Source organism: Melopsittacus undulatus, chromosome 8 (genome assembly GCF_012275295.1).
Source record: "Melopsittacus undulatus isolate bMelUnd1 chromosome 8, bMelUnd1.mat.Z, whole genome shotgun sequence".
Classification (NCBI taxonomy): domain Eukaryota; kingdom Metazoa; phylum Chordata; class Aves; order Psittaciformes; family Psittaculidae; genus Melopsittacus; species Melopsittacus undulatus.
In genome coordinates, this window is record NC_047534.1 from 54,211,272 (window position 1) to 54,231,284 (window position 20,013).

General features: G+C 46.8%; 1 protein-coding gene across 1 annotated transcript in view; it reads left to right on the forward strand.

Moving 5' to 3' along the window:
- The window catches only part of ERBB4 (erb-b2 receptor tyrosine kinase 4), a 596,557-nt gene extending 586,901 nt beyond the window's left edge, over window positions 1-9,656 (forward strand). Inside the window, exons 26-27 of the mRNA XM_034065367.1 lie at window positions 5,246-5,534; window positions 8,036-9,656. Coding sequence (XP_033921258.1) covers window positions 5,246-5,534; window positions 8,036-8,472 — 726 coding nt within the window. The 3' untranslated portion in view covers window positions 8,473-9,656. The remainder of the gene's footprint in view (window positions 1-5,245; window positions 5,535-8,035) is intronic.
- The last annotated feature ends 10,357 nt before the right edge of the window (window positions 9,657-20,013 follow it).

Here is a 20,013-nt window from a genome sequence, read left to right on the forward strand (position 1 = left end):
TATTAAAGTTTTACTCAGCGAGGTCCAAATGTGTTTTCTTCTCAGTGAGATACATGTTCTGACCAGTAAGTCTTTTGGGGGTAGTTATCTTGGAAGCCTACAAAATGATGACATCACATTGCAATTAGCAGGCAATTTAAAGACATTTAAACAATTATATTACATTTTCACCTCCGCTAATTGGAGCAACAGCTATTTTCTTGCCTCTTTTTTTTGGAGCAGTGGCCACAGGGTATTAACTCATGGGGAAAATAGTAATGTATTAAAATGTGCAGACACCAGTGGTTTGGAGAGGAGCCAAGCTGTAATGTTCTGTGTTAAGGGTGTTGCAAGGCAGCTATGTTTGGTATAGAGCTGAAGAGGAGGCATGAAGCAAATACCATTACTGTGTTCTTAGTTGGCAGGTCATAGACTGGGAGGGGTCTTGTCAGCAAAAATAGCAACAAATGTGTTAATGCTAGGCCAGTTCTCTCCTGACATCTTGGGACAGGGCTGTTCTAAGAGGGTCTGTTATTATGTTGTTACAGTTGCATAGTATGTATTTAAACGTTAGAGTCACAGCCAGGAAGTTGTAAAAATAGGAGGGTGGGTTTAGCCTTTAGTGGTGAGAGTGGAGCAAAACTCACTCATGGATAGATAATGTAAATAGATCCTGGTATTATTTAAAGCTGTTAATCATCTAAACATCTACTAGCAGAGAAGCAGAGCCCTGTTTACTGAAGGCAAAAAAGACTTGCTTTTCTAAGTTAGCTTTAAGAGATCACTGTGGGCTGTGAACTAAAAGTAGTTCAAGACAGCTGTCCTCCTATTCATCCAGAATCAGTGAACCACAGATTGAAATTCATGGGAGTGCCTCTGTGAAAACAGAAGGATGTAAATTTAAGGTGTGCAATATAGCAGAGTGTAATGGAAAAGGAGTGGTTACAGTCACTGGTTTAGTGTCTGTGAAAAGCAGAGAGCAGCAAACTCCAGTCCCCTGCATAATAATACTATTGTGTAGAGTGTTGCTACAGCTCTTTCAGCGCTCCCACAGTCTGGAGGGCTGTGGCAACCTTGGAAACCAAGAGCAGCAAATTCCCTCTTCAGAGTTTCGCAGCCTGCAGGTGGAGGGCAGGAAGCTGGGAAGCTTTACAAAGGAGGTGGAGGATTCACAGCAGAGCTTTAGTTTCCTTGCTGTTAGGAGTTGATTCTCTCCAGTCACCGCTTTGTATTTCTTCTCTGGATCCTACATGGTAATCATCAGTTTGCCTAAATCTTCATCACCCTCCATGGATCACAGTTTACTACTTACTGTCTTCAGTCTTTCCTTCTCCATCTTCTTGGAGCAGAGAGAAAGCTTGCCTGAATTCAAGTAAATACAGCATCGGGGGGCAAGGAGAAGGCAGATTAAGTCTCCAGCAATGCAACATCCTATAGACATCAGTAAGTCTTCAAAGTAGTATCTGTCAGGCTTAGGGATGTTTTTTATCCATTTTTCTGACACATATTGTTGATGTGTCATTACAAGTGGACTGTAAATCTGTGGTACAAAAGAAAGGTAAGGGGTTCAGAGGGGATTTTACAGAGCATCTTTGATTTCCACAGTGTTCCCTGTTTAAAGAGACCCTTCAATTGTCCCAAACAGGCCTTTTTTAGAAGACTGATAAGTTACAAGCCTGCTGCACAGGCTGTATCCAGATGTGTACTGCTGTCTGTGCCCTCTAAAAATCTTATCTCTGGTAGAATGTCTTGTGTTCCCTCTGCTGTTACAGCCTTTGCTCTCAAGTGAATCATCTCAGCCAGGCAACTGCTGACTTTGGTTCTTCTTTCCCTCCTTGTGAAATTTTCTTGGCTATTCTTCTGGATACAAGTACACTTGTTCTGAATAAGAGACCTTGCACAGGTGGGGCAGTGCTGAGGTTTCCAGGCTGACGCAGCCCAGCCTTCTGTCATCTCTTTCTGTACTGCCTCAGATAGCACTTCCTTTGCAGCGGGCATCATCCTTGCTTTGGCTGTCAGCAGCCACAGCTGGGTCAGAGAGGCCAAAGCTGTTCCCAGGCCTAGCTTAAGTTTAGGCACTGCTTTTCAGATATAATGAGCAATTTGGCAAAAGCTTAATGAACCTGGTCACCATTAGCCCAGATTTCAGTGGTGTCTCAGCCCCTCCTCAGCACTGTTACCCATGCACAGGGCCCTCGGAGCTCCCACTGCCTGCGCAAAGCAGAGCTCTGCTACTTGTGCTGGGAGAGCCCCAGGGGCTGCTCAGCTCCCTGTGAACCAGGCCTGCATTTGGCCATTCAGTTCAAAAGTGATTTGTTGACAGGAAAGGAAATTCAAGTCCAGCTCCAGCCTCTAGGGAAGCTGATGCTACAATGCTTTTAGGCTACTTTTTGTCCTTGTGCCTTCCATTTCTCCCTGTCATGTTTAGTTCTCCATACCATGTCTCCCTTCCGACTCAGCCTCCTGCGCATGGCAACCCTTTCTCCACACCTGCATCTCACAGTCTCTCTCACTTGCCATTGCCCTCTGTTCCTTTGCAAGCCACCATTCCCTTGCTCCAGACCATCCCTGCTGCCAGTTCTTCCACCACCACTTTCCTTGCTAGCCTCTCAACTCCTCTGCATCTGCTCAGACTGCTGCTTCCTCCTCCTCCCCTAAGCACTGGCACTGGCAGGGGCATCACTGAGACCACAGGATAGATCCTCTCCTGTGCTTCCTTCCAGCTCCTAGTTTTCCTGAGGGAAAACAACTACAGAGAGAGGCCTGCTCAAGCCTTGCTAATGGATGGTACAGACAATTCAGCTTGCAAAAGTTTTCCTGGGCTTTTGTGATTTGAATCCTGGAGTCTTTTTCAGGGTCATAAGTTGGCTAAATATGGATTAATTTTCATAGGGTTGGAGAAGAGTGTATCTCTAGCTATGGCTCATCACCACATTTGTGTCTCAAACACAAGGGGCTAGACTGAGCAACAAGCTGGCTGCAGGGCTGTTTCAAATAGGAGATGATTACCAGAAAAGGCTCTTCAGACACACAGCATGACTTTTAAGGTATTTCACTTAAACACAAAACATTCCTTTATAAAGTAAGATATTTGGCAGTGACCATCATCTCCATCCTGATGTTTTGGCAAGAGCTTTATAAGGAAGGCTTGATCGTAGTGCATCCAGTCTGTACTATGTGAGGATGCATGTTGTCTTTTCACTTTGGTGTGTTTCTGGATGTAGATACCTGACTCCTTAAGCAGTGGGGTTCTCCTCATTTCTCTGAAGTTTGCACCTTTTTTCAAATCCTGACCTTTTTCTCTTCTGCAGTGAGGAGATACCAGAAATACAGTAAAGTTTTTGAAATAAAAGGAGAAATACAGTAATTATGAGGGAACTGATCTTGTAGGCTCAACAACAACATTTTGGCAGTAGAAAAACACAGGAAAAATTAAGGGTTCTTTGGTTTGTTTTCATTTCCTCAATGAAAACCAGGCTGGTTTGGGGTAGCAGTAATAGGTATAAATGCAGCCACTCTGCTGGTGAGGGTACAGCAGTTCAGGGTCCCCAGGGCTGCGTAAGATGCTTCCAGAAACCAGTATCAAAATGAAGATCTCTGCATGGACATTCCAGGCTTGGCCTGTGATACAGAGGTGACATTAGAAGGCTGGTACATGCTGAGGGCAGGACCATGGCACATTGCAGTCTTGAGATCCAAAAGCTGTTGTGTTATCTGGGTTTACCAAAGCTTAGGGACTGTGCTTCCTGTGTGATATGTGAGCTGTGACAGTCTGATGACAGTCCTGCACCCTCCTGGTTATTCTTTACCTGCTTTGTCCCAGGAAAAGAAAGCCTTGGCTTGGAACTAGGTGTTCCCTGCAGTTCTGCCTCGTATTTCCTCTGAAGTTGAGTGCACTGTGTTGTTCTTTCTGTGCAATCTGTGTTTGGACACGAGACAGTTGTAAGATACACAGCTCTCAGCAGGTGTAAAATGGTAGTTTGCCCTTACCCAGTAAGAGGCACTCAGCAGCCCTCCCTAAGACTGCTGGGGCACACAGCTTGTTGATGTTGGTGAGACATTTGCCCTGATAGAATTCTTTGACTTTTGGGTTCAGTTAGGAAATCTAACTGATGTGCATGTTTCCCCTGTTAGCTCATACAGCTCATGTGACTTGTTTCATTCGTGTGACCTCTTATTACGTATCCATCATTCCATTTTTCTTTCCTATTAGAGTGAAATTGGACACAGCCCTCCTCCTGCCTACACCCCTATGTCAGGAGTAAGTATTTCACATTCAGCCTTCATCCTTTAGGTTTTCCTCCTTCCTTCACTATGTATTTTGTTTTTCAAATCCCTTTTTCCTATGTAAATGGCTCAAGAGCCAGTAGTGAATGAAGTGTGTATAGAAGCAATCAGATAGTCTAGATCTCTGCTCTCAGCCTGGATTCATGTGCAAGCTCTGTGGACCCACACCCAGAATTGTGTGTTGCCAGCAGTTGCCAGCTGCCAGCTTTTCTTGCAGAAGCTTTTAGGTAACAGGCTTGGATGAATCTACATTTTTCCTTCTTTTTTATAGGTCATGATGTCAAAATTCCCTTGCATGCCCTTTCTGACAAGCAAAATGGTAGATGGAGTCAAACCACTGAGTTGAGATACCAATACAAACACAGTTCAGCAGCCTCAAACACTACTTGATGGAAAGATGTAGTGTTTGGGTGACAGTGTGATCATTGCTGCAGGATACCCTGAAAGTAGGCCCCTCTGAAATAGACAGAGCTCAGAGATGATGACCTCTATCTCCAGTCCCCTTTGTGGAAGGAGCTTTCCCTAACATGAGGTTTAAGGGGTTTGTTCAGAAACCAGGGGAGATTGACAAAGTGGTAGAAGAGGAGATACTGTGTTTGTCTCTTTCAGCTGTGTATATCCAACCTCCACATGTCTAGGTAGGAGACAAGTTTTCCAGCCCCATTTCCAGCCCTGAGCAGCCAGCCTGCTTCCGATCTCTCCTCTCTGCACTGATGGTGCCTCCCTGGGAAAGGAAACCAGATCAGCACCATTGGGCAATTGGATGCTTTGCTGGTGTACAACAGTGCCTGTGCTACTGCTGGTACTGCAGCGCTGGACAAGCAGTAGGCTGCAGGATGGGCAAGGCTTCACCTGCCTGGTGGAATGTATCATTGAGCAAGTGCTGCAGGAAAGGCACAGGAGCCACAGAGATGACTTGCTGTTGAATCTTCTCTCCCTTCAGAGCATCTTTTCTCATGCTGCCTTTCTTTTCCAATAGAACCAGTTTGTGTATCGCGATGGTGGCTATGCTGGAGAAGTGCCGATGCCCTACAGAGCTCCTGGCTGCATACCAGAAGCCCCAGTTGCTCAAGGGGCTACAGCAGAGATCTTTGAAGATACTTGCTGTAACGGCACACTACGAAAGCAAGTGGCAACCCTGGCAAAAGAGGACAGCAGCACCCAGAGGTACAGCGCTGATCCCACAGTCTTCATACCCGAGCGGGTTGTCCGGGGAGAGCTGGATGAGGATGGGTACATGACGCCGATGCGAGACAAGCCTAAAACAGGTAAAGAAATGCTCCTGCTCTAAACCTACTTCACTCTCTCTTTTTCTACATCAGCAGATTTTCCCCAAAAATGGCTTCATTGAATAACCAGCAAGCTTGAAACATTCTGAGTTAATACATCTTTGCATGGGGCCTTGTTTTTCTTTGCTTGATTTTCTACTTTGAAAAGCTCAAATGTGCCAAGTTCCATAATTCCCCCTTTTAGTTTTCATTCTGGGAAATAACAAGAGAGAGGAATGAAAAAAACAAACCATCAAACAGCCACTTCTTACCCAAGCCCAGATGTTCAGTTATTTCCAAGAAAAGGATCTATTTTTAGCCAGCTGTAGTCACCACTTTGCTTTGTTTATTGATCGTCTTTATCTTCGTGGCGTTGTGCTTGGTAAATGTCATGTTGAACGTACCACCACAGAACTGATACAGTTGACATTTTATACCCTAGAGAAGTGGAGGTTTGAAAGAACAAGATGTGTTTCAGAGAGACCATGCCTGTAAGGTGAAGCTTGTTTAGATCTATGCCAGCTCAGTGCTACACTTCCTCAGTTGACCATCATTTGTTTCTTCCTTTTTCAATAGTGACAGCAGTCATTTAGATGTAAAGGGATATGTCACTAGTAATTTGCTTCCAAACCTTTGCATTAGCTTTAAAGAAATTAATTAATGCAGATGTAAATGCCAAGTTAACTACTGTGTTTGCTAAGAATTTGGGAGCCACTTACTGCTTGTGTTACATAATGGAAACAGAAGGAGCCCTAGGGCTTGACCCACAGCAGTAGCAATAGTAGGAGTGCATTCATGGCCTTACACTTCAGCAGTCACCCTTGCAATAAGAGATTTGATGATGCCATGTGAGCCCACACGTGTTCATGTACAGGTTCACCCTGGAGATCCTGAGAGTTCTGCAGGAACTTAACACTTCAGAGGTGCTATCTGAGCCCTCGAGATGTAGTGAAAAAGGAGAAAGCACCTCCTCCCTGTCTCACAGGGCACAGACCCAGGGATGTCATGGTGTGGCCATGCTGTGTGCTCTCTGTCAGCTGGGGGATTCAAATCAAAGCACTGCTTGGCTGTCATCGCTGTACCTGTGCTCCTGGTACAAGTGCATGTGCCTGTCCACTGAGTTTTAGCTGTGTTCAGAGATATTCACCAAGTCTTGAACTTTTGCATTCAGTAGTAGTGGCTCCAGCCTGGATACAAGCAGAGCTGAAGTGAGGACCACAGCCACCCTTGTAAGACAACAGGCAGAGTCCTCTTTCCTCTGTGTGGAGGTGTCTGTAGAGCACATGACCAGAGCCATGCCACTGGAAATGGAGGCCTTCTGTTGGCATCCCTGTGTGCCACAAGCAGGCTGAGAGATCGTCCCTCACTAATGGCAGTGCCCTGGGGACCCTGTTTTGTGAGGAACCTCTGGGCTGTGAGATGAAAGGCAGAGTTAATACTGAAAGGGGGTTTGATCTGATGAGTTCCAGCCTTCAATCAACTGGATGCTTTCTGTATCTTGCTGCACCCCACCGCTCTTGTCCCCAGCTCACCTCCAGGCCATTCCCTTTGCAGCCCACTTGCTTTGTCAGTGACCTCCCTCCTGCCCAGCTGATTGCCTTTCTGCTCTGCAGCCAGACCTCATTACACACAATGCAAGGCAGGACATGACATGCAACGAATCTGTTGCTCCATGGCTCTGCTGCCTGTGGGTGACCATCGCAGAGACCTTACTAAGTGTGCATTTTTAACCTAGCACAGCCAGTCTCTTCATGTTTCTCTTCCCTCCCCACCTCCTGTCCAGCTTTCTGTGCATGCTCCATATGCTGCAGTTCAGTTACACTTCTTTTTTGTGGTGTTAACTCACAGAAAGGGATTTGAAGTAACTGCAACCTGCTCCAAGTCCTGGTTTGGAGCTGATGTAAGGCTCTCTTGTACCCTTTCCAGGGCTCATTTGAATCATTTTTGTCATAATGCTTTGAGGCCCTTTGTTCTTCAGGGATGGGAGGTTTTTAATAAAGTAAATTGTTCTGTTAGAAATGAAGCTGGCTTAGAAGTTAGCCCTTGGGGATGGCTTTTGTGCAGAGAGGCTTAACTAGGATTCCTATAGAGCTTTCTGGATGGGAAGACTGCAGAGCAGAGGGTTTCACTGATAATGTCCAAGGTTGCAGCATCAGAGGCAGAAGTTGCTCATCATGTTTGGCTCTGTACATCATACACTGAGAGGAAGTCCAGGACCAAGCAAGACACGTGGGCTATGGCTCAGTTTGCCAGTATGTGTAATGGGTCACTTCATCAGTGAGGGCTTTCAGCTTAGCCCCTATGGTCTGTTTAGGTTGCAGATTCTTCACTTTCGACAAATGTGTGTTCAACGTAGCCAGCACATGGAGTTCTCTGGGAATGGCTGGGTTGGGGATGCACAAGTCCAAGCACCACCTGATAGTAACATACATACACACAATACTTGCTGTGCGCATGGATTACTCCCTCTTGTTGCTGAGTTACTTTTTATCTTTCCTTAGAATACCTAAACCCGGTGGAAGAGAACCCATTTGTTTCCCGGCGAAAGAACGGAGATCTCCAAGCTGTGGACAACCCGGAATACCACAACGCTCCCAACGGGCAGCCCAAGGCAGAGGATGAGTACGTGAACGAGCCATTGTACCTCAACACATTTGCCAACACCTTGGAAAAAGCCGAGTACCTGAAGAACAATTTGCCAGAGAAAGCCAAGAAGGCCTTTGACAACCCAGACTACTGGAACCACAGCCTGCCGCCACGGAGCACCCTCCAGCACCCGGACTACCTGCAAGAGTACAGCACAAAGTACTTTTACAAACAGAACGGCCGGATCCGGCCCATTGTGGCAGAGAATCCTGAATACCTCTCCGAGTTCTCCCTGAAGCCTGGCACTGTGCTTCCCCCACCGCCCTACAGACACCGGAACACAGTGGTGTAGTGACCGCGGTCTTACACAAGTGGAAAGGCAACTCCTTCTAGCTGACTCACTCTTTCTCTCTCTCTCTCCCCTTTCTCCCTCCTTCTCTCCCTTTCTTCCTCCCATGAGCTTCCTCTTCTTGCCAGTTCACTCATTTTTGATATTTCCAAGTGAAAGGATGTCTCGCAGTTGTTTGCAGATTGGGTTGGGAACCTGGAAAGAAGGAAGGAAAGAGACTGAAAGAAGGCGCGTACAACCTGGCATTTCTCACTTTCCAGATCCAGAGGCTTGGATCGTCGGAGAAGCCACACAGTACCAGTAAAGGCCAGTGGCAGTGTTGCCTGCTGTCAAGCTAGTTCTCAGTGATTCAACCCACACACACTGCAGGGAAAGCCACAGAGAGGCTGTTTGTTCCAGCGGGAACTGATGAGAGTCTGTACAGCATTCCTGGAAATCTCGATGCAGTTTCCATCGGGGGGAAAATGGACAATTTTTATATCATGTGTGATAGCATAGTAATTGAGATTGAGAATCCAATTTCTTTCTCTAACACTTTCTAGCCCAGCAACTGAAAATGGCTAACCTGGCTTTTCATAACCATTCAGACCTTCCCGTGGCTTCCCAAGAAATGATGATGGGACTCTAATACATGGCTAAACCCTTTTTCTGAGCCACACCATGATTTTGTGCCAATTCCTAACCACAGACTCCCACTTAGACCTGGGACATGACACAACTGTTTTTGTACATGTGCCAACATGACAAACACAAAACCCTTTCAGAAGAGAGTAACAAAACCACTCCTTCAACATGTCCTTTTTGAAGCTCAAAGGCCCAGCAACCAAGATTTGTATGCAGAACACTTTGCTTTCCTGTTTTATACCTGCTGACTATAAATGCATACTAAGACCTAAACAATTCCTTCCCTCTTTTTCTTCTTCATGATCATGAAGGGAGTTGGGGATGCTGTCAGGCAACACTGAGGACAAGACAGAGAACTGGAGAGTTTGATGTGGGTCATGAAGTCTGCTGGTGTTCTGTGGGGCGGTGGTGGGAAGGGTCCTTTAAACTGGAAGACAGACACTGGACTGGAGAAAACGCACATAGCAGTTCACTGGAAGGTTAGTTTGCACTTTTGATTTTATTTGAACTGTTTTCTGGATTTTGAATGAAGCAATATGGAAGTGACCAGCAAAATACAAAATACTCATTTTAAATTGATGAATTCTATGTAAAGGATGACTGTGGAAATGCCAAAATGAAGCAAATCAAGTCTTTGGAACAATGTCAACCAGTTCTGAGAGGCCATTGCATTGACTGCTTCAGAGAATACAGTGACAGAGCAGCCAGCTCTATCTGCTGCCATGCGAAGGACAGCAGAGCAAGCTCTGAAAGGGACTGGAGGAGATGAATGTCTTGCTCTGGCTTGCAGCACAGTACGGAATACTTTTTCCTAACAGGAGGATTACTGTGGCACAGAAGATGGTGCACACGAGGTGTGAGGATCCAAACCGTGCATGACTCGCAGAGCTTTCCATCACAAATGTAAATAAGTATGAGTCAGTCTCCTTGCACTTAGTTCTGCTTTCATCAACCTCACTTTTTAGGTAGATATCCCCCACCCCTGGCCTGCTTCTCTTTGGAAATAACTTTCAGCCAGAGTTCTGGACGTTTTTAGCAACCTAAGGCAGATAGAGCTGGGAAGGGAGGCGTAAGGGCCAGAGACACTGATGGCTTGCTCCTGACACGCCAAGACCCATGTGTGTATGAGCATTCTTGTACCTAGTTCCTACCCAAAATCTTAAGGAACTATTAAGTACCTTTGGAGAGCTGCCTACGTCTTTATCCATCAAGGCTTTTAAAGGGAAAGAAACAATACCTGATGATGCTCATCTTAGGTGATACAACAGTATTTCAGTTTATGCACTTCAGTACTGTTAAAGTCAAGATCTTTGGGGTGACCTAACCTGGCAACAAAACCAGCAACAACCTGTGGTATGGAAACAGCATCGAGTGCCCCCAGTTCCTGCCATCTCAGCAGCTTGCCACCTTGAATTGTAGGGAAGCAGAGGAAGGAGTAAGGAACAAGCAGTAGTTACCCAAAGCTTGGTGGCTGAGGGTTGGTTTGACAAAGGTATGAAGAGATTTAAAACCTGGGTTGGTTGGTATGATTGTTGATGGGAAACAAATTGTGTATGATCACTAGGGCAAGGTTGGTCCAGCCAACAGCCTGTTTCTGCATCAGGTGTGTTCAGGCCAGCTTGACGCAGCCGTGGGGTGGATGTTAAACCTGTAACCCAAGTGCATAGCTGAAGAGTCTGAAAACGGCAAGAATAAATGCAGAACTTTGAATCTGTTTGAGGGAGGTGTCTGGTCAGGTGGTACCAAGGTGGTTCATGGCAGCAGAACAAAATGACCACCAGATCACTGCAGTGGGATAGATGGTTACAAAACCATCACCCATCTGAGGGGCTTTGCCTCTTCTGGTGTCTCCATAACTCCTCATGGTCTTGGCAGGAGACAGGCAGGCATTGGGCAGGGCTAGGGGTGCAGGGGGAGGTCCTGGAGACACCACTTCAGGGGAGGTTTGCCTGCAGTTGTGCTCACAGGGTGTCACCTGAAGCATGGGCAAAGGTCTGCCGGGTTGGGTTGTAATTGCCATGCTGCCAGGAGACAAAGACCAGCACAGAAGCAGCTGGGGTTCTATAGGTAGGTGGAGAAAGGGGTTGATTTGTCCCTGAACAAGCCTGGCAGCAGAGTAACTCCTAATGGAGAAAAAGTGAAAGAAACCCCTGGCACAGCTGATGTGTTTGAGTTCAGAGAGGTGCAGTAGGATGAACACCTCCAGCCCTGGGTGGAATGGGGCCAGGAGGTAGCTGCTAACGGAAGGTGAGGCCCGTTTGTTTCTGTGGTGTTGGAAACGAGCCCATCAAATAAACTGTAAATAACGGTGAGGTTAACCATTGAACACTTTATTTCTCACAAAACTTGAATTATTTATTCATTTTAATCATTGACTGTGGGTGTGACATATTCAGTAGCATGGAAGTGCAGAGGTTGCTTGAAGGCCAGAACGGCAGCTCCCTTAATGTTGGGCTCAGCCCTGCAGCCAGGCTGAGCTGTGTCTTTTAATACCAGCCAGTGACAGGTCCCAGTGCATTCTGTCAGCACAGAGCAGTAGTGTTGTATCTGGGTGTAATTAATTCTCTGGTTCTGCAGTGGTATCTGTACACAGCACTGTCAGTTCTGATGGATTTTGTAATGCTGTCTCCTATCTGTAAAGGTTTTCCTTTCCCTAACCATAGCCTGCATGATGGAAGAGCAGTGACTTACTTACTCCTCAAGAGCAGATGCCTGACTGTGTACCAGCCATTGTCCAAGGCACAAAGCAACGTGCTGAATGAGAGAGCAACAGCTTAGGTTTACCTAATCTCTCTCTCATGATACTTATCTGAGTTGTTATTGTCTACCTGGGGGTGAGTTCAAACAGGCATGGATGCTGGGTCTGATTGACTGAAACCAACTCCTTTTCAGTTTCCTCCTTCAGCTCTGTTCAGTTTCTCCTACAGAATAGCCAGGAGGGATTCTTCCATGGCCATTCACTCAGATGTAGCAGAGTATTTACAGTTTGCTTTCAAACAGGTCAATCTCTCACAGGTAGCAAGCAATGGGAAGAAATCCAAGCGAGTAGGAGCCACTGTGTTTCAGGTATCTGAAGTTCAGCCCTGAAATCCTTTTCTGTGTAGAAAGAAAGGTTGCATTAACCCTGGTTGTACTGCTTATTTAGTAGAAAATGCATTTTTTGACTGCAGGAATTGTATGTAATGACCCCATTCCCATCATTTCCTGGATTAACAGGGGAAGACCTTTCCTTTATTATCCATAGCCAGTAAGCCCAGCGGCTGCGTGCAAAGGGCAGTGGGTGCTGGGGCAGGGCAGCCAATCTGGCACTGGTTTCCAGTAAAGATCTGAGGGGGATATTTCCCCCACCCTCAACCACCACTAATATCAGCTTAGATGCCAAGAAAATGGCAGCACTGGCAGACCAGCTTGATCCTGATTCTCTGGATCCCTTGTTTCCACAGCTACAGATAGAGCTGGGCAGGGTGGTGTAAGGTACTAGCTGCGAGGTAAGTCTGCTTGGGCGGGGGGGTTGGAGATGGACCCATATGGGAAACTAGGATATGGAAGTAAAGATCTTTTTGTGCCTGCTGGGGTGTCTACACCGGTGTCCTGTGGCATGGTGGCAGCCAAAGAGTGAAAGGATTGTGTAGGCTCCTTTATACTGTCTGGTTGATGAGGAGACCTTGGCAGGAGTTAGAATTAGGCTGTTTGTTGGTCATGTAATTCCCCAGGGTAACTGAAGGTATCCTTCTGGCCAGCCTTGCTTCCCTACAGAGCCCCGTGCACCCTGGGCAGGCGTTATGGAAGCACCCATGTATGCACACACATGGACACTGACACTTCTAGGTGGAGGGCAGTAACCTGAGTTTCCCTGGGCCTGACAGTTGGGGCATAGCTCGCTTGTCAGGATGGATTTTCCCTCACTTTGCACAATTGGTGTATTGGGGCGGCCACCCTGATTCCCACTCCCATTTCGGAACTGTTGAGCTCAGGCAGGTGTTCTCCTGCTTTGAAGGCTGTTTAGCTTGAGGGTAGCAGCTGGAACAGAGGCTTTAGCATGAACTTAGAGCCAGCCCTCTGGTCATCAGTCACCTCTTTGGCTCTTAAAGAGCACCTCAGAGGGGCCTGTGTCACCATGAGTTCCCTTCAGCAGGTATTTGTCAAAGGGCGGTGGTATGGCAGGAGCATGGAGACTGCAACCATTAATTTCTAGCTCTGTCACGTGCAATATCCTGATACCCATGGATCTTGGACCTGTGCTGCTGAGAAAACAACCTGTCTGTTGTTAAATAAAAGCTTGGATTCGGGTTTGGAGGGGGGGGAACCAAAGCTGCACAGGGTGGGGTTGGTTGTCTGCAGCTTTTGTGCTCCATCACGTGTGAGGAGCTGCAGTATCCCACCAGAGAGCCTCTGCAGCATCACAGTAGTTGGAAGATTCCCTCTCTTTTTCGTTTGCTGGCTCTCAGTAAGGTAGGAAAAGGTCACTGTTACAAATGGGGGTTTCAGGTTGGGAATAAAGAACAGCAAGCAAGCTCAGTGGTTAGAAACACCACTGTAAAGCATCCTCACCTTTGTTGTAGTTTTATTTTAGCACAAGGTCATATTCCTGTATCACTGCATGGATTAGGACGCTGTTGTGCTGGTAGGCTCCGTGCTCCCAGTGCCAGCTGGGAGCTGCCTGAGGTGCAGGTGATCAGTGCAGGGGGAGCACACGGGTGTTCAGGTCTGACCGACCCTGGTGGGACTCAGTGGGACCAGTGCATCTCCTACCCAGAGCTGAACAGAGGAGGAGCTTCCACACAGGGCATCCATCCTCCAGTGGGAGTCTGTGCCAGGAGGGGGGGGGGGGGGGGGTGAGGAGAACCTGTGGATGTTATCCCCATTAGGAAAACAGGAGTCTGAGCTGCTTTTCTTTCCCCTTTACTTTGCAGAGTGAGCTTTGTGGACCTTGGCAGAGAGGGGTTTAAGGGAGATGTGTGAGGTGTTTCCCAGGGTAATTGTGTTGCAGTGCTTCTCCCCTCCCCAGTAATAAAGCCATGAAACCATGCTCCAGACATGGTGTGGGTGAAACCCCTGGGGCAGAGGTGCCTCTCACACAGCCCCTTCACTGGTGGCTCAGTGTGACCAGGGCACACATGGACACCGAGCCATGCGCTGCCCTTGAGCACTGGCTGCCACCATCCCTGTGCTATTCCCTGCCCAACCTTTGAGCCCTCTTAGGGAGAAAACACTGTATTGTCCATAGCACTCCGAAGACTAAACCCTTTTGGGATAACCACAGTAATAAACTGTGAATGGTATTTTATAAGTAGGTGTAGATATGTACGCCGTTCTTTCGAGGTAAGGTACTATGACATATGTAGCATAAACTGGTACTGCTGTTAAATGGGTCGATTATTAACTGAGCAGCTGTGTAAGGGGTAGCTAACTTTGAATGCACTAAACACTGTTCCACCAGCTGAGGTGGGGCCTGAAGGTAGTTGCTGGGTACTTGTCTTTTTAGGGTGGGGGATGTTAAAGAGGAAAATGCAGGTTGATGACAACACGTAAGTTTTTATAGCATTTTAATGTGGGAAATGGGTACCCATTCAATACATTCTTCACAATCGTTTTGATCCCTTTATTTGCAGTTTCTGTGCTTTCCCCACCACCATAAGCTGGAATTCCTAAAGAGGTAGCACCCAAGTGTAGGGAGGGGAAACGGGAAACAGAAGTCTCTTCCTAAAACCAGAGATAGCCAGAATGTATTTCCTGACCTGGCAGTCACAAGCTATTGACGTTTGCTTTTCTGATGAGGCTCAAATTCCCAGGCCCAGAGGATGACATTCCTGTCCCCTCAAGGGCTGAGCCTCATCTGCAGGGGTGGGGGGGTGGGACACAGGGCCAGCACGGAGCTCCTGCAAGAGGCAGCGATGGGAGAGTCTGGGGTTTATCCCATTCTCCATGATCTCAGAGTGCAGAGATGAAACCAACAATACTTCTGCCTTATGAGGTACCTTCAGAGGAAGAGAAGCATTGGGATGCTGGGGAAGACGCTCATTTCTTGCGGTGATGCATTCAGAGTTAGCTGCCTTTCTGAACAATAAAACCTACAAAAACTACTGTATGTTACTTTGAAAATGTGAATAGTATTTTTATAGCTTGTTAAAGACACAGCTAGTTGCGTTTGTAAATAAGGATAATGTTGCTTTTATTTTCCTTGTGGACACCATTATTTGGAACATAATTGTCCTTAGGGTTGATTTGTATATAGGTAATTTGCTTGTGATTTAAGCCACTCCTCCCCTTTTCTTTCTCTCCCTTCCCACCCCCTGGTTTTGGTTAGAAGTCCCATTCTTGGCATTCTGTGTGATTCTGTGTTTTAGCACTATTGTGGTGTGTTCAGACTTTCTGCACTTGCTTACACAGTAGGGTATGCCAGTTGTGTGTGGCGTAATGTTACTTTAACCTTTCCTTTCTCATACGTTAGCTATCAAGGATTATACACAGTTAAATACTTACTGACCTGGGTTAATATTAGGTACATATTTTAGCCTAATTTCCCTTCTTTTCATGGTTTCTTGTTTTTGATTCTTTTCCTTCCCTCCCCTTTTGTCTTGTTTGGAGGCTGGGGAGAACCCGTGCATCCTCTTTGTGTGGTTACATCCCCACCCCTGTGCAGCCCCCCCCTTTCCCCTCATGGTCCTTGGGGTAGAGCTTTATCTGTTTGTAGAGGCAAATGTAGACTGCGACCCACCGTGCATCAACCCGCGCTCATCCCAGCTGAACAATTTGAAACTGTTCTGCCTTTTTGTTACATGAATCTGTCAGAAATATATTTTTAATTTAATATAAATGAAATTCAATAAAATACGAAACAAACTCTGTGTAATGGCTGAAATGGCTTCCCAGGGCTTGACACACACACACTGACAGACAGACACGGACACACAGAAACAGACACAGTTACACACACGGACATAGGACACACATGGACATGGAGACACAGACAAACACATGTAGACATCCACACTGACAGGGATATTAAGCACACATGAACATACACATACATAGATGCACACAGACACAAACACAGATACACAGCCATAGACACATACAGACAGGCACAGTCACACACATGGACACAGACAGACATGGGCACATACATACACAAATATAGACATACAGACACACAGACATGAACACACATGTGCAGACAGGGACATAAACACATGGACACACAGACACCCAGACTCACAGAAACACAAACAGACACATGGACACAAACACACAAAGACAGACATGCAGACACACATATGGACTCAGACATATGGACACATGGACAGGGACAAAGAGAAACACTGATACAGAAACAGTCACATGGACACACACCCAGACACACTGACAAACACACGGAGACAAATAGTCACACAGAGACAGTCACATGGACACACACACACAGATACTGACACACACTGATACAGAGACAGTCATACAGACACACACACAGTCACATGGACACAGACATACACACTGACACACAGATATAGAGACAGGCACATGGACACACAAACACAGAGACAGTCACATGGCTACACACAGAGACACAGACACAGATACAGTCAGACAGACAGTCATACAGAGACAATCAGACACACTGACAAACATGGAGACAGGTACAGAGACAGTCACACGGACACACACACTGACAAACAGAGACAGACACAGTCACACAGACACACTGACACACAGATACAGAGATAGTCACACTGACACAAACACACTGACAGACATACAGATACAGACATGGACACAGAGTCACACAAACACGGACACAGAGTCACACAAACACAGACACACTGACAAACAGCTACAGAGACAGTCACATGGACACACAGACACTGACACATGGAGACACACAGAGATACAGACAGACAGATACAGTCAAACGGACACAAAAATGGACATACAGTCACACAGACACGCAGAGACGGACACAGACACACTGACAAACACATGGAGACACACAGATACACACTGACAAAAAGATACAGAGACAGTCACATGGATACACACACTGAAAAAAAACATGGAGACACACAGACACAGAGACGGTCACACAGACACACACTGACAAACACACAGATACAGAGAGTCATATGGACACACACCCAGGCACACTGACAAACACAGACAGATACAGTCACATGGATACACACACAGATACACACTGACAAACACAGACACGCAGACACACACACTGAACAACACACAGATACAGAGACAGTCACACAGACACACTGACACACACATGGACAGTCACACAGACACATGAACAAACACGGAGACAGAGTGACATGGACATACAGGCACACTAACAAACACACGGAGACACATACAGAGACCGTCACAGGGATACACATACACACAGATACAGACAGGCACACAGACACATGGATACAGAGACAGTCACAGACACAGTCACAGACACACTAACATACAGAGAGTCACACGGATTCACAGATACAGTCACAGACACACAGTCACATGGACACACAGAGACAGTCACACAGACACTGACAAACATGAAGACACGCAGACAGTCACACGGACACACACGGTGACACAGAGATACAGTCACACGGACATAGGCACATTGACAAACACACAGACACAGTCACACACACAGAGATACACACTGACGCATGGAGGCACGAATATAAAGACAGTCACATGGACACAGAGACACACAGACGGTCACAAGGATGCACATAGACACAAACACACGGAGACAAATGCAGAGACAGTCACACGGACACACAAACACGCAGAGACAGTCACACAAATACAAACACAGATACAAAGACAGTCACACTGACACACAAACTCATGGACACAGACAGTCACACAGACACACAGAGACAGTCACACGGACACAGACACACTGACAAACACGTGGAGACACAGAGACGGACAGGCACACAGACACACACAGTCCCACAGACACACTGGTAAACACACGGAGACACAGATACAGAAACAGTCACGCAGATACACACTGACAAACAGACACAGAAACAGTGACAGGGATACACACACAGACACACTGAAACATACAGAGACACACACAGATATACAGAGACAGTCACACAGACACTGACACACACAGTCACATGGACACACACACAGACACACTGACAAACATAGAGACACACAGATACAGACAGTCACACGGACACACTGACAAACACACAGAGACACCCATAGAGACAGCCAGTCAGACACACACAGATATAGAGACAGACAGTCAAACGGACACACTGACACAGACAGACAGTCACATGGACACACACACACTGACAAACACACAGAGACACACAGATACAGTCACATGGACACACAGACACAGAGACACACACAGTTACAGAGACAGACAATCACATGGATACACACAAACACACGGAGACACACACAGAGTGTCACATGGATACACAGACACACAAACACACGGAGAAACAATCACATAGATACACAGACACACAAACACATGGAGAGACAGACTGTCACATGGATACACACACAGAGATACAGAGACAGACTTTCACATGGACACACACACAGAGACACACAGAGATAGTCACACAGACACACTAACAAACACAAGAGACACACAGATACAGAGACAGTCACATGGATGCAGAGATGCAGACGTACAGACAGGGACACAAACACATGGTCACAGATACATGGAGACAAACACACAAATAGACACGGACTAAACAGACATGGACAAAGACAGACATGCAGACACACACGGACTCAGACATACGGACACAGACACACACATGGACAGAGAGACAGGGACACAGACACACAAGACAGACACACACACAAGCTCCCATGGACACAAAGACAAACAAATGGACACAGACACACATGCACCTCACCCCCCCCCCCCCCCCCCCCCCCCGCCTCTGGCACATCACCCTAATGGCACACACCCCAGTCACAGAACTTCCTTGCCAATGACATTCCCGGCTCTCCCCAAAGCTGGTTACCTTCAGCCAGACCCTATAAAGGTCACTTGGCTCTTTGAGGCACATTTTAAAGTACTCCCATCTCCCTGGGCTGCATCTATGTGCTTCAGCAATGACCTCAGCGCTTGGTACCCCACAGGGTGGGAAGGTCATGGCACAGATATAGATACACACAGTTCACTACTGCCTGGTCCTCGCTGTTGGCGGCGGCAGGTTTACATTGGTAACCATTCATGTTTTACAGCTGTATTCTTATTTGGGGGTTACATAGGGGAATGGGTAGGGAAAGCACTCACTGGTCATTAGCAAAATGGAAGCACAACACCCCATGACAGGCAAGTTTAATACAGCGCAGAGGAAATGGTGCCTGCTGCCAAGGCAGGGGTGTGACATAAAACCAGAGTCACTGCAGTGTCAGAGAATCACAGACTTCAGCAAGGCTGCAGAATAGATAAACTCAGGGGCAATACAAGAGAGAAGTGTCAATAAACACCTCTGACCCTTCACTGCTGCCCCATGTGGGTTTTACTTACCTGGCTAAAAAGCAAGCAAGTAAAGATAAATTGACCAAGTGTTTGCCACTCGTTCAGAGTAGCCTGGCCAAGGCCACTGAATTCAGCTTTTAAGCTGCTCCTGACAAGCACAGTTCAGCTTTTAGTGAGCAGCACCTGTGAAACTACTCAAAGCTGAGGACTCAATGCTGAAGAAAGCTGATCTTGCTGTAAAACAAAACAACACCCACAGGGCTGGCAGGGCCCAACCCAAGCACACTGACACCCAGCTTTACAAACACACACACACACCACTCCTCAGGTTTCTGGCTAACACCTCTGGGTTTGTCCCACCACTGCAACCCTCTGCACTGGGCACAGGGGAATGCTTTTTGCTCTTTCTAAAAGCAAACCAAGCAGCTCCTGCTGGC